Here is a 14,383-nt window from a genome sequence, read left to right as displayed (position 1 = left end):
AAATTGAATAGTATGAAAGGGCTTTAGAAGCAATTCTTAAGTTTTTAAATAATTGTTTGTATATGATTTTTTTTTTAAAGGAGAAAAAAAAAAAGAAAAGAAGAAAAAAAAAGTTTCACTTGGTGATGGACTAGCCATCCATCTAGGGCAGTGGTTCCCATCCCTGGTCCTGAAGTACCCCCAACACTGCACTTTTTTAATGTCTCTCTTATCTGACACATAAATCTGAAGTCTTGGAGTCAAAGCCACTTGAAGGCAATGATGACCTACTTCTGGCAAGATTCTGAAGTGAGCATATGATGGACACTTTACTATCCCATGAGGCCACAGGAGAGGATTTGTGAATGACAACGGACACTAGAAGGTCATGTGATAAGGGCAACATGGCGAATGTAGTACGACAAGGTTGCATTCATACAATATAGATATATTTTAAGGGCCGTGAAATAATGACTACTTCAAAATGAGTACCTACAAGAGATTATGCGATTTCAGATGCAGCCCGTCTCTCTTGGAGTCTCCACTAACGAGATGGTGAGTTGAATCAGGCGTGTTTGATTAGGGAGAGCTCCAGGGGTACTCCAGGACCAGGGTTGGGAACTACTGATCTAGGGGAGGACCAAAGCCCTACAGAGTTTAGCTCCAACCCTAATCAAAGACACCTGAACAAGCTAATCAAAGCCTTCAGTGTTTGAGCTGAACTCTTTAGGGAAGCGGCCCTCCTGGGATTGATATTAGGAACCCTGATCTAGGGAGTTTCCAAAAGACACTGAGATGGGATCCAGTATCCCTGCCACAAGCATAGGACTGGAGGTGCTTCATTTCTTATTTGTGCATCCTCATTTTCCTTCCTCGCATCTTAGCTCCACCCCTTAGGATACGAGGGAAGGATACACCCCTGTATCCTCGCTCATGACTCCTCAGGAAGCTTCCTCAAGATGCAATTTGAGAATTGAGATGACCTTCAAGATGGCCAAGTTGAATCAGTTTCCAGGTCACAGGCTTGAGGAGCGAGGAAACGAGGAAGCATCAGTTTGAATATTGAGAAGCATTCAAGTAGCCTGGAAAATGGATGAATATTAGATGGAAAGCATTTTACAATACAATTTAATTTTTTTTTTGCTAGAAACCAATGGGTAAAAAGCAAAACCTGACATCCATAACTTTATGAAAAACAATATAGATTACCAGAAATAGACTAAGATAGTTTTATGGTCTTATATGGTTTAAGCTGGTCTGAAAAGTGTTCAAAACCCCTCTAAAACTAGCAAAGCAGACCAACAAACAAGCCTAGGTAATTTAAATATTTGTTTCAGTAGAGAACATACCCATGAGTAAACAAGTTGTCTTCCAGTTATATTTAATACTAATTTGTTTTGCTCTTCCCGTTCCCTTCACAGTGCTGAGGTGCATGATAGGAAGAGTATACAGGCCCTGCTGGCAAGGTTGAAAACAGAGCAGCTGACAAAGCATCTGAATGATTTTCCCAACTCTCCCTTGAACCTTCAAGATACTCTAAATGTAAAGATGACAAACATACTTGTATGATTTTTAAGAATGGAAATAAACATTTATTAAAATCTGCAAATGAAGGGACTTAAGGAAAACAGAAAGCATACATTATGAAATGTACTCCAGTCACACAATCACCAATTAAAATGCTAAAGTTCAATCTCTACCAACTAAATGGCTCAATGGCCTCCTAACTCTTCTCCCCTACGTCTCAAACATGCCCACAAACAAATATATACACAGACACACAGTGTCAGTATCTGCAGAAGAGTTCCCTGACTCATGTTGATGTGATTGTTTTCTATTAAAGGGGTAGTGAAAGCATTTATAGGGATATGTCATGGCAAAAATAAGGTTTGAAAAAAATGGTGTAAATTCCCAGTTTCAGCTGAACGAACCCCCTTAAATGCATTTAGATTACCAATAAATTAAATATGTGCTTGTTGCCAAAACAGCATCATTATCAATAAGAGATCATGGAGTAAATTATAGTCTGAAAAATCCAGTCAGTTTGCCCTGACCAGCAATGAGCTTTTTGCAGACAGCTTTACTGCTTCTTTTCCCCAAGCCTCCAGCGGGAGCCTTGGCAGGGGGTCTTTTTTTTTGAGGGGGCTGGTTCTCTTCTTTTCCATGCTCAGCGCACTCTCTATTGGCAAGCTTTCTCTTCGAGGTCCCGTTTGCTCTTCGGAGCTGTTCTGGCTGGGTCCCCTTCCCACCTGCTTGCTTCCAGGCATTTCCACTGTGTTCCCCCAAAGCGGACTGGCCAGGACCTTCACACCTCAAGTTAGTGTCCTCTGGGTCCACATCCACAGAAAAACAAGGGGTGGGGGTGGGGGTTGGGGGGAAAAAAGAAAAACATTGGAATTTGAGAATAAGGTGAAACAATGAGCAGGAATAAAAGGGAGGGCTGAGGACGGAAGGGTAGAAAAGGTTATGATGAAATTGCTGACGTTAGTCTGCACTTTAACAGGCAGTGTGTTTATTTTACAGTGCTGAAGCTGAACATTTGTCATGTAACCTGGTGGAGCGAAGCCTGCGTTCCCACAAAAAAAAAAAGCAAGCGAGGGGGGAAAAGGAGCGTGTGTGCTCTCAGGGTTTTTACCAGTGTTGTAATGTAACGGAGTACAAATACTTTGTTACTGTACTTAAGTAGACATTTCACATATCTGTACTTTACTTCGCTATTTAAATTTATGTCAACTTTCACTTTTACTCCACTACATTTCCTAGATAAAATGTATACTTTTACTCCGATATATTTTCACTAAGCATCTTCGTTTCTCGTTACTACAAAATAAAATCTGAAGAAGTGTGTGCGGCTGCAATAAGGGAGGTTTGGCGGATCACTGCTCCTAGATTGCATTACGCACGCTCTATTTCAGCGTAATGCTTGTTTGTTGCCAAAGGAGGAGGAAGCACAACTGAAACCGCCATGGAAGCACCTACTGGAGGACCGGGGGGAAACTCCTTTTCCTCGATTTACTGCGGCAACTGCACATCCAATGGGGCGAGCGCCTCTGACGTGCGACCAATGAGCTAGCCCTACGTCATTACACGTCAGAGCCTGCCAAGGGGGCGTGACCTCAGTCTATAATAGTCCCCTGAATTCGCCATTATTATAGCAGGTTTAACGACTGAAGCGACAACTCGCCAGGTTACTAGTGCGGCCGGCTACGCAATACTCGTTCCCTATCTCAGGGAACTGAGGTTACGATAGTAACCGAGTAGTTCCGTTTCGAACGGCCCCAATAAAGTTGACAATCAAAGTTCTAACCGCTTGATTTAAAAATAAATAATTTTTACTTTTACTTCAAATACTTAAGTATCAAAAGTAATTTTCTGATATTTAATGTATTTAAGTAATATTCTAAAAGTATCTGATATACTGTACTTAAGTAAGTCTTAAAGACAACTTTCACTTCTACCAAAGTCTTTTTCTAGGACGAATCTTGTACTTTTACTCAAGTATTGCTTTCTAGTACTTTATACCAGTGGTTCTCAACTCCAGTCCTCGGGACCCACTGCTCTGCACATTTTTTATGTCTCCTTATTTAACACACCTGATTCAGATCACCAGCTCGTTAGGAGAGACTCCTTGATCTGAACTGAGTTTGTCAGATAAGAGAGACATACAAAATGTGCAGAGCAGCGGGTTCCGAGGACTGGAGTTGAGAACCACTGCTTTATACAACACTGGTTTTTACAACTGATGTGGGGGCGGCCAGGTTTTATGGGATGGGGAATCATTTAAAAGTTGATCTTAAGTACCAGTCCCCAAGCAGGGACTGGGCAAGGATCGAGGCCTGGGCTGTGGAGGTGGACCTGGGCATCTTTCCGACTGTGTGGCGTCAGAAAAGGGGAGCACTTCTGCGTGTGCGCGCAGTGAACAGACCAAGCATGAATGTTATTCAGTACACTTAGAACTGAGTCCCCTCTTGTTAAAAAAAAAAAAAGAAAAAAGGTCTCGCTTTAGATTAGGGTCCAATTCTCACTATTAACTACGACTTTTCCCTCAAACTCCTAATTACTGCTTGTTAATAGTTAGTAAGGTAGCTGTTAAGTTTAGGTATTGGGTAGGATTAACCCTCTGGGGATGGATTGGGCGGCACCGCCCAAAATGGCATACTTTTACAAATGTGTAATTATTGTAAAAACTATTAATGATAGAGAGGTGTGGTCTTTTTGGCCGTCTTCCTCAGATTCCGCTGAAAACAGTGATAACTTACCCGGCTTGTATACACACTTCCTTGTTGCGCAATACCACTACGTCAAAGGCCAATCAAATCGATGTTGTTTGGCAGATTCACAAGCAACAACCAATGGAAAAATTGCCGATGGAGAAATATTTTTTGCAAGGGGTGGTACTATTAAGGGATATGATGCGAACAGCGTTGAGTGGTCGAGGCGACAAAGCGAACGGACGCGTCGAGTATAAAAAAGGCTTTACGGAGTGAGAGCGTGCAGAGATATGAGAGAGAGACAGAACAATTATAATATATATATTAGGGCTGGGAAAAGATTAATCGCATCCAAAATAAAAGTTTGTTTACATAATATATGTGTGTGCACTGTGTATGATTATTTTGTATATATATATATATATACAAATAAAAATAAATACACACACATACACACAATAAGAAAAAAATTATATTTATATATAAAAAAATTATATTTATATATAATATAAATTATAAATAAATATAAACAGTATATACATGCAAATATTTCTTAAATATATACATGCATGTGTGCATATATATATACAAAATAATTATACACCGTGCACACACATATTATGTAAACACAAACTTTTATTTTGGATGCGATTAATCTACACACACACACACACACTTTTATGATGGCAAGCAGTCAACGATTTACGTTGGAACAAGCTCTGGAACAATTACTGGAGAGTGACGAGGAGAAAGCATTGCTTAGAAAGTTCTAAGCATTCCTAAGAAAAACGTCTGGGACTTCGTAAATAGTTACATTTTTCATTGTTCTTTACACATTTTAGTTAACAATTACACATGTCTGTCAAGCAAATGCTTTGACAAATATATATTTTGTTCAAAAACTGTTCACTATTGTTGTGTGATTTTCAGAAATAAATGCCAAAAATTGAATTTCCGTTTTTGAAATTCTCTAGTTTATTGTACATTTTCACTCATACTTCCTTTATAAACACATTACATGCGTGCTTATGTTAGCGTAGGGTCTTCTGAATCTATTAGGGGTGTCACGATTTTGATTTTAAATCGAAATCGACCGAAATTAAGTCACAATCTCGAACTTCGAATTAAAAAATGGAATCGTCGATGCTGCCACGCCCCCATGTCACGCCCATGATGGGAAGTTCGGATCATTTTACTGACTCTTGTTCAATCTCATTCATCAAAATGAACTAGGCCTAATCTTTTTTTCTAGTCATTTCGTTCATTCAGGGGCTTTAAATGTTATACTTTTAACAGGCAAATTCACAAAAACACACATCCACCTACACAATCTTGATCATATTCTGAATTACGAAATCATAATGCAGTCAAAAATAATTTAAAGGGAACAAAGTCCTCTAACTTGACTTAGATTCTCTGCCCAAGCTTGAGAGTGAGAGCGCGGGCGGTAATGCACTCACTCTGTGTGTGCTGGAGAATAAAACGATTCGCAGGACGCCCGCAAACTAGAAATATCTATGAATAAAACATATAAAAACTAATATATTTTTATTTATCTGTTACAGAAAAGCAACAAGAACAGCAAACAAAATAGAAACGATTTACAGGCATGATCATATTCTGAATTACGAAATCATAATGCAGTCAAAAATAATTTAAAGGGAACAAAGTCCTCTAACTTGACTTAGATTCTCTGCCCAAACTTGAGAGTGAGAGCGCGGGCGGTAATGCACTCACTCTGTGTGTGCTGGAGAATAAAACGATTCGCAGGACGCCCGCAAACTAGAAATATCTATGAATAAAACATATAAAAACTAATATATTTTTATTTATCTGTTGCAGAAAAGCAACAAGAACAACAAACAAAATAGAAACGATTTACAGGCATGAGTTTCTAAACATGTTTGCAGCATTGAGCGATGTAGCCAATCACAGACATATGTGTTGATTTCTTGAACGCTATGGCCAATCAGAAGCATTTAAGATAGACTCCCCTCACCGCTTTTTGTTCAGTGCTGAACTCTGTATGCTGGCAAATCCTCCAATTATAACAAACAAAGTGTATATATTATGAAAGATTCATTGTGTAGTCAGCTTCATTGATAACAGATGTGTGAGATCGTGATGAACCGATGTCAGCTTTTTAGGAGCAACAGCAACCTGTGCTTAAAAAAAAAAGAATCGAGAATCGAACCGTGACCTTAGAAATCGAAAATGTAATCGAATCAGGGATTTGGAGAATCGTGACACCTCTAGAATCTATAGATACCAAACACAAACTATATGTAATGGAGATGGAACACTATAAGCCCAAATGAAAAAAATAGAGAAAACGGACCAAAAAGGGCTTAGTCCCCAGTGGGGTTAAGGGATGTAGAATATGGTCATACAGACCATATAATTTAACCATATAACTTATAATGTGTTTTATAAGTACTAATAAACAGCCAAAATCATAGTAATATGCATGCTAATAAGCAACTAGTTAATAGTGAGAATTGGACCCAAAACTAAAGTGTTCCCAAAAAAATACCTGACTACAATATGACGAACAGATTTCTTGCCAGTTGGTTACAGGAGGTGGGACTCTAATTCTAGAGAGCCTTTGATAAGACATAAGTCTGTGGCGTGCAGGATGAGTCAATATCAATATTTTCGCCACCGTTTCTCAGAAGAGAAATCCTACAGATTTTAAAATCTAATATTTAATTTTGTCAGCTTTTAAGAGGACACAACAGCATCTACATGGTCTCAAAGCTAATACACAACGACTAAGAGTGACAAAACTACTTTGACATAATGGTATCTTTAAGCTTGGCAGAGACACTACCTTTGAGTCTGTTTTCCATCCCAGGGGAGTCACACTCTTCCTCCACAGATGCATGTAAAGAGATGGTTCGTTTGGGCGCAGGGTGCGCACAGGTGGGAAGTTGGCTAGCACTTGGAAACTCCAACACCCGGTTGAGGGGCAGCTCATCATCCTTGTACGTACACGCAAACTGAGAGCGGATGGTTGGCCGCACAACCTGAGTGGGGGAAAAGTGTTAAAATGGTCAATAAATATACATTTTCAGTTAGTGTTGAGTTTCAAAAAAAGTGAACTGCTTATTCTCATGCATGTGCATACTGTATTTAAAATGATCAGTGCTATATTGCCAAGAATATTCAAATTGTCACAAAACCAAACATTTAAGTTCGCAAGACATGAATATGGTCAATGTAGGATGTATAACAGTGGCACTGCAGCACTGGTCCGGGACAAATAACAGTCCCATCAACTACCCAGAAACACTCACACTGGCCTCATTTATAAAACTTTGCATAGGATTTGCGTCAGAAGTGGCGTACGGATGAAACACAGGACGTGCGTACGCACAGAAATATTCGGATTTATAAAACCGCGCAAACGCACATCCTGCGCATTTTTCCCTTAATAAATCAGAATCAATTCTAAATCTAGCGCAGCTTTTGCGGCTTCATGTCACGCCCATAGATAGTCTGTGAAACGCCCAAAAGTTAATATTCGTCGATTGCGAAATCATGGCAAACACAGAGGAAATCAAAAAAACGTAACTTCACTTAACGTGAAGTAGAAGTTATCGTTGGCGAGGTGGAAAAGATGAGAAAAATGTTGTTTGGAGGGCAACGTGTGGGCATTACTAATGCCAAAAAGGCACTTGAGTGGCAAAAGGTTGCAGACGCCGTAAATGCTGTAGCCTCACAACCTCGGACTGTGGCCGAAATAAAAAAGAAATGGTCGGACAAAGTCGAGGCAAAAAAGCGCCTAGCGCTCCATCGCCAGAGTGTGTCTGCCACGGGTGGGGGAAAGGGGACACCGACATTTAAAGAAAGACATTTTTACTATGAAAACAACTTTCCCCAGTGGACAAATAATAGGCCTACATCTATCTGTCTGTCTGTCTAATTGCATTAATATCTGATCCGCCAGACGGACACATCGGCGAGAATATCAGTTTTGTATATTATTTCGTTCTTTTTATCATCTTATTTATGGGGATGAATTGTATAACATGCCAATATTATTGCAGAACATATTTCACTTTTCTTTTTGCAAATATGTGTTGATTTGCATTTCTGTTGCAGATCGATCAAACGGGTGTTCGTGTAGGCTGTTAATTGTAAGACTTGCTTTGTGAAGTCTTCATGTTATTTATGGGAGGCAGTATTGCCATTTATTTTACACAACGGTCTACTTTCACGTGTTTCTTCCATCTGCCGACGGTGTCGCCATTTCTCATTTCACCCGTTTTTGTGCGTAAGCCTGGGTCAGAGCTTGCGTGAAGGACCGCACATTTTACCGTCGAGTTTGCTTTTTATAAATACCAATTATTGCATAGAGAGCGGCGTACGCCTTCTTTTGTGCGTACGCAACGTTTATAAATGAGGCCCCTGGTCATCAGATCGTCCGTATTGCTAAGCCCGCTGATACAACATGGGTGGAAATTACCACATCTAAATCTTATGAGAAAAATATACAAAAAAAAAGATAAATATTGCGGTCCGGAGGCCGTGAGGAGCATGAAATAAGGAAATGGTAGCTTGAACAGGCGTAGTGAACCTCTAAGGTCTCACGGGTCTCCGAGAAGCGCTGATCCACCGCTTTCAGGGCCTTTGATCCATTCCTGCTAAGGATTATCAGGATTCAAGGCTCTCTCCCTTTAGGCTAGCCGGCCGCAGTAGGAGAGTGGAATTCAGCAAAGTAAAAAAATACTGCAGGCATACTTGGGTGGGACTGCAAAGCGTAGAGAAAACGGGGCAGTGGGTGTATGTAGGGGGGGGGGGGGGGGGGGGGGGGGAAATCAAAGCTTGAGTGCAGCTTTTCAAAGCACTTCTCAAAAGAGAACCTAAAACAACAGTATCGCTCAGACTGGGTGCTTCGCATGGGAGGCTTATATGGTACGTTGGGCAGCCCTGACTGCACGCCAAGAGAGAGCCCAAGAAAAACTAAGAATGGCTGGGTCCACCAGCTACTTCCTCTGATATAAACGTCATCATTAAGCCTTCAATAAGACGAGGGGTGTGTCTGCATGTTTGTGAAGCATACAATGAAATGACGCATGATTGAATAACACCTGCCCTGGGAAAAACCAGAGGAGCCAGCTGACACAGCACTAGTAGCAGAGCAGTGAGATTAAAGGAATAGTTCTCTTAAAAATTTAAATTGTCATTTACTCACCTTCAAGTTGTTTCAAACCTGTATGAGTTTCTTTCTTCTGCGGAACACAAAAGATTATATTTTAAGGATGTCGGTCACCAAACAGTAGATGGACCCCATAGTAGGGAAAAAAAAAATTCTATGAAAGTCAATGGGGTCCTTCAACCATCTGTTGACCGACATTCTTCAAAATATCATCTTTTGTGTTCAGCGGAATAAAGAAATTCATACAGGTTTGAAACAACTTGAGGGAGAGTAAGTGACAGAATTTAAATTTAAGGGAACTATTCCTTTAAGTCCCCATTTACACATGGATCAACTTGTACATGTTAGCTGAGACATTACTGTTAACACTTAGCAATGTGCATCAAAGTACTGTGATCAGGGAGGGTCTCTGATTTTAAACTACTCATCCGGTTCCTGTATGCTGAAAAAAAGTAATTTAATTTTTAAAGTAAAAAAAGAATGTTTATAAAGTAGAATTAATAAACGCATACAATTTTGAGCGTGGCATGGTTGTTGGTGCCAGATGGGCCGGTCTGAGTATTTCCCAATCTGCTCAGTTTTTTCAGGGATTTTCACGCACAACCATTTCTAGGGTTTACAAAGAATGGTGTGAAAAGGGGAAAACATCCAGTTTGCAGCAGTCCTGTGGGCGAAAATGCCTTGTTGATGCTAGAGGTCAGAGGAGAATGGGCCGACTCATTTTAGCTGATAGAAGAGCAACTTTGACTGAAATAACCACTCGTTACAACCAAGGTATGCAGCAAAGCATTTGTGAAGCCACAACACGCACAACCTTGAGGCGGATGGGCTAAAACAGCAGAAGACCCCACCGGGTACCACTCATCTCCACTACAAATAGGAAAAAGAGGCTACAATTTGCAAGAGCTCACCAAAATTGGACAGTTGAAGACTGGAAAAATGTTGCCTGGTCTGATGAGTCTCAAATTCTGTTGAGACATTCAGATTGTAGAGTCAGAATTTGGCGTAAACAGAATGAGAACATGGATCCATCATGCCTTGTTACCACTGTGCAGGCTGGTGGTGGTGGTGTAATGGTGTGGGGGATGTTTTCATTGCACACTTTAGGCCCCTTAGTGCCAATTGGGTATCGTTTAAATGCCACGGCCTACCTGAGCATTGTTTCTGACCATGTCCATCCCTTTATGGCCACCATGTACCCATCCTCTGGTGGCTACTTCCAGCAGGATAATGCACCATGTCACAAAGCTCAAATCATTTCAAATTGGTTTCTTGAACATGACAAAGTTCACTGTACTAAAATGGCCCCCACAGTCACCAATTCTCAACCCAATAGAGCATCTTTGGGATGTGGTGGAACATATTTCTAAATGATAATCAAAATAAATACACTTAGGAAAAGTGTTGCTTTGAAATACAACGTTGTTTCAAGCTGAATTTTCTGTTGTTTTTGAGCAGTACCTGTATTAAATGAAAATTTCAGTTTGTCTAAATGCGTCAAATCGCATTTAATCAAATTGCAGTGACACTTACATGCAAGTAATTTTCAAATTTTCCGCATCACAAAACATATTTGAAACCATTTACACCTTTACTTAGGACCATCCACTACCAGATTGGGTAATTCGATGCAGATCATACGAGAGGTCTGTTTTGAGCGCATTTTTAAATGGACGTGCAGCAAGAAATTTTCTATCATCTTTTTTTATGTATAATACTGGCCCTCAGAGTACCGACTCTAGTGTGGGGTTCATTACGCGTTCATTAAACCTTACTACATAACTGTACTCAGAATAATCTCTCTCTGCTGTCGTACTGCTGGAGGACCCTCTTAATCTCTCCCTGTGCCAATCGACGTCAGTTTGTGATTAAACTATTGGAGTACGACTGGATAAAGTAATTCTGCAGACAACAGGAAACAATAACCTTTCAAGTTTCCCTTGCTAGCTGAGTAACGCCACTGATATGGCATGTTCAAAGTGAAATTGATGCAGAAAGCTTCCGCCCGTCCAGTTCAGGAAGCGGTGAGCTACCCGGGGACCATTACCGCTCACTAACACAGGAAGGCGGCCAGAAAGTGGAGGTCTAAAGAGACATCTGCTAGTGCAATCAAATAAAGAAGCCTTTTAACAAAATGTACCTAGCGTACATAGAGCGCTCACCGTTTCTTGGTTGGTGCAGATGCCCAGTCCTTAAAAATTAAAGTGCCATTCATCACCCCATTTAAAACGTGTTAGCAATCCAGAGACTAGTTAAAGTTGGTTTCAGAAACAAGCCTCTTTGACAGGCATCATTTAGTTCCTATTCAGGCAGTTGTTTCATATTAAGGGATTTATTCCTTTCAAGGATTTTATAGCCAAATAGTAAAATAAATCCTTACAAGGCCAGAAGACAATCCTAAATTTTTAGCACATGCAAATATAATCTCTCTTCTCACAGTCCTCCAAGACTATTTTAAATGTTTTCTGGATAAGATAGGCTTGAAGAGTGTAAATGCGCATCACTGCCAGAGGTTATTGGTTCAAGTTAGGAGTGTACTGTACTACACTAAATTTCACACTCAGTGGTTGTTTTAATATAACAGGAAACCCGCTGCACAAGCACCATGCATAAACAGCTGTAGTGTATCATTTTTGCCAATTACAAAACGCAGATGATATAGCTCGTGAATGTGAATTACTTGCTGTCTGTTTTAAAAAAATCAAGTGCCACATTCAATTTTTGTTTGACTCCTATTTGAGACCAAGGTCTCTGCTTATAACCCCGATGATTCTTTACCTTGGACTTGATATGTTCTTGTTGGCTCAAGACGCGGTTCCGTAAAGGTTTTGGAGAAGATCCCGTAGGAGCTTCTGGAGATCTATAGGCACAAAATGGAACGAGAATAAGTTGAATAACTGAAGAATGAAACGAGGTGTTGAAATGCAAATGAAAATATATAAAAATAAATAACTGCAACAAACAACAGTTTTAATTAGTCCAATTAACACAAGTTAACTTTTTTGCCACACCTGTCAAAAGGAGAGTAAACAGATCAAATATACAGGAAATATCTACTTACTCTACAACTGTATTTTTGCATCAAAGAAAACAGCAACAATACTAATTAATCTTTTTTTTAATTGTATTGCAAATCAACACATATTTGCAAAAAGAAAAGTGAAATATGTTCTGCACTTTTTTTAAAGTGTTTTTTGTTTTTTTAGGGAATGCAATGGGGATCATTTTGATGAGTGGAAATTAAAGTGCAAATAATGGTAAATTTTTCCTCTGCATTTTACCCATACAAGTTAGTGCAGACACATTAGGAGTATTGAACACACACCCTCATGGATACACACACCCAGAGCAGTGGGCAGCCTTTTTTGCTGTGGCGCCCAGGGAGCGGTTGGAGGTTAGGTGCATTGCTCATGGGCACCTCAGTCATTTCCTGCCAGTATTGAGAATTGAACCCGCAAACATTGGGTTACCAGTCTAACTCTAACCATTAAGGCCTCATTATGCTTCAGCGTCAACTCCATGGCATAGCTACGCCGTCACTCCTACGGCGTCGTGGCCGTTTTATGGTTCTGCGTCAGGTCGAGTTGCATCGCGGTGCATCTGACCAATTACAGCCCTTGTGGTCTGCGTCGCCTCGACGCGTAGTAAAATTTTTTTGGAGGTGCACGTCGAGCTACAGCGGAGGGGTTCGCTGCGACGCAGAGGGGTCTGCGGGGGTACGCCGTCGATTCGACGCAGAAGCATAAAACAGGCCATAGGCCACAACTGCTCATAACATTGTCCATTTTTAGATCATTTCCTTGTAATGGTACCGTCAAAGTGGTGTAACTCACTTGTACAGGGTAAGAAGACAAGCTCCAGCGCTGCCATTAAGAATTGCATGATCTTCAGAAAGCAGTTCCACCTTGTTCCTGCAGGGCGGGGCTAGTGCCTCTTCATCCAAAAGGGCCATCAGAACCTTCACAGTCTCTCGGCCACCATAGGCAGTAGAGTGGTTAATAGCATACGCTTTGGGCTAAAAAGTAAACAGTCTTACTATTTTCTGAATCTCTCCAAACCAGCATTATTAGTATGTCAACTATGTTTTACCCTGGCTGGACTAATTCCTGTTCCAACCACTGACTGCGTGGTGTGTATTTGACTGATCCTTTCCTTGAGACTTTTGGCGGTGTCCTCTGCTGCAAGGTATACTGGGTCTCCACCACTGCGGCCTTTGACCAAAGCAGCTCTAATACTAGACACCAGCTTGGAACCAGCTTCTCTGTTTGGGACAAGACAGACAATCAACAAAAACAGATTTTCAAATTTCACCAATCCTTAATGTGCAGTCACAAACAAGGAGAAAACTCTCCTTTGGGCAGTTTAGTTTGCAAACCTTGCAGCTTCTTGTGTTGATTTGCTGTGTTGCGGGACACTTTTGTACATTAACATTCTGAATTGGTTTATCAGGGATCCCACACCTTTTAACCAATTATTTCCATGACTTCACTTTTTTTTGCAATTACTAGATTTTTAAAATAATTGCTAATGAATCTTACAAAACCAATTTGTCAACCGCTTTCACTTTCAAAACAATTTACTTACAAAAAACTGGCATGCAAGTTTATTTCTACATTAGATCAACACCTATAACTGCATAAATAATATGCAATAAATACATATTTTCAATATATTAATTGTTAAACAAGCTATTATTAGCACTAATTAACAACCGCAGATCATAACATACATATAAAAATAAGTTTCAAATGACTTCTCTTGGCCTTTTAAAGATAGTGTTTTCACATTTTCCATGACTGTCAAACTCCTGAATATTAATTATTCTTTGTATAAGAAAGAAATTACAGAAAAATAATTTTGCATTATTAAAATCTAGTGTGACTACTCTATAACTTATGTAAAAATGTGGTCTAGGAGGGTCCAAAAGGTTTTCATGCCAGACCAGTGCTATTGCTGTACTCCACCTCACCTTATGTGTGAATATATGAAGAGCTTAATAAATGTAAACATTTGGGCTGCAGCGGAAAAGAGG

At 40.1% G+C, this 14,383-nt stretch overlaps 1 protein-coding gene across 2 annotated transcripts in view; it reads right to left on the bottom strand.

Annotated features, from left to right (window-relative positions):
* Positions 1-1,545: 1,545 nt before the first annotated feature.
* parpbp (PARP1 binding protein) overlaps positions 1,546-14,383 on the bottom strand; it is a 19,005-nt gene continuing 6,167 nt past the window's right edge. The window contains exons 8-13 of one of the 2 annotated variants that reach the window (XM_077234359.1): positions 13,441-13,612; positions 13,185-13,366; positions 12,130-12,211; positions 10,263-10,319; positions 7,021-7,216; positions 1,546-2,306 (exon numbers count right to left, since the gene is read on the bottom strand). In XM_077234359.1, coding sequence (XP_077090474.1) covers positions 1,999-2,306; positions 7,021-7,216; positions 10,263-10,319; positions 12,130-12,211; positions 13,185-13,366; positions 13,441-13,612 — 997 coding nt within the window. In that variant the 3' untranslated portion in view covers positions 1,546-1,998. The remainder of the gene's footprint in view (positions 2,307-7,020; positions 7,217-10,262; positions 10,320-12,129; positions 12,212-13,184; positions 13,367-13,440; positions 13,613-14,383) is intronic. The other variant, XM_077234360.1, reaches the window with a different exon arrangement.

Source organism: Siphateles boraxobius, unplaced genomic scaffold (assembly GCF_051911475.1).
Source record: "Siphateles boraxobius isolate OS27281-9 unplaced genomic scaffold, OSU_SipBor_1 19, whole genome shotgun sequence".
Taxonomy (NCBI): Eukaryota; Metazoa; Chordata; class Actinopteri; order Cypriniformes; family Leuciscidae; genus Siphateles; species Siphateles boraxobius.
The sequence above is the reverse complement of the archived record's forward strand: the minus strand, read 5'-3'. Positions and strand labels throughout refer to the sequence as shown.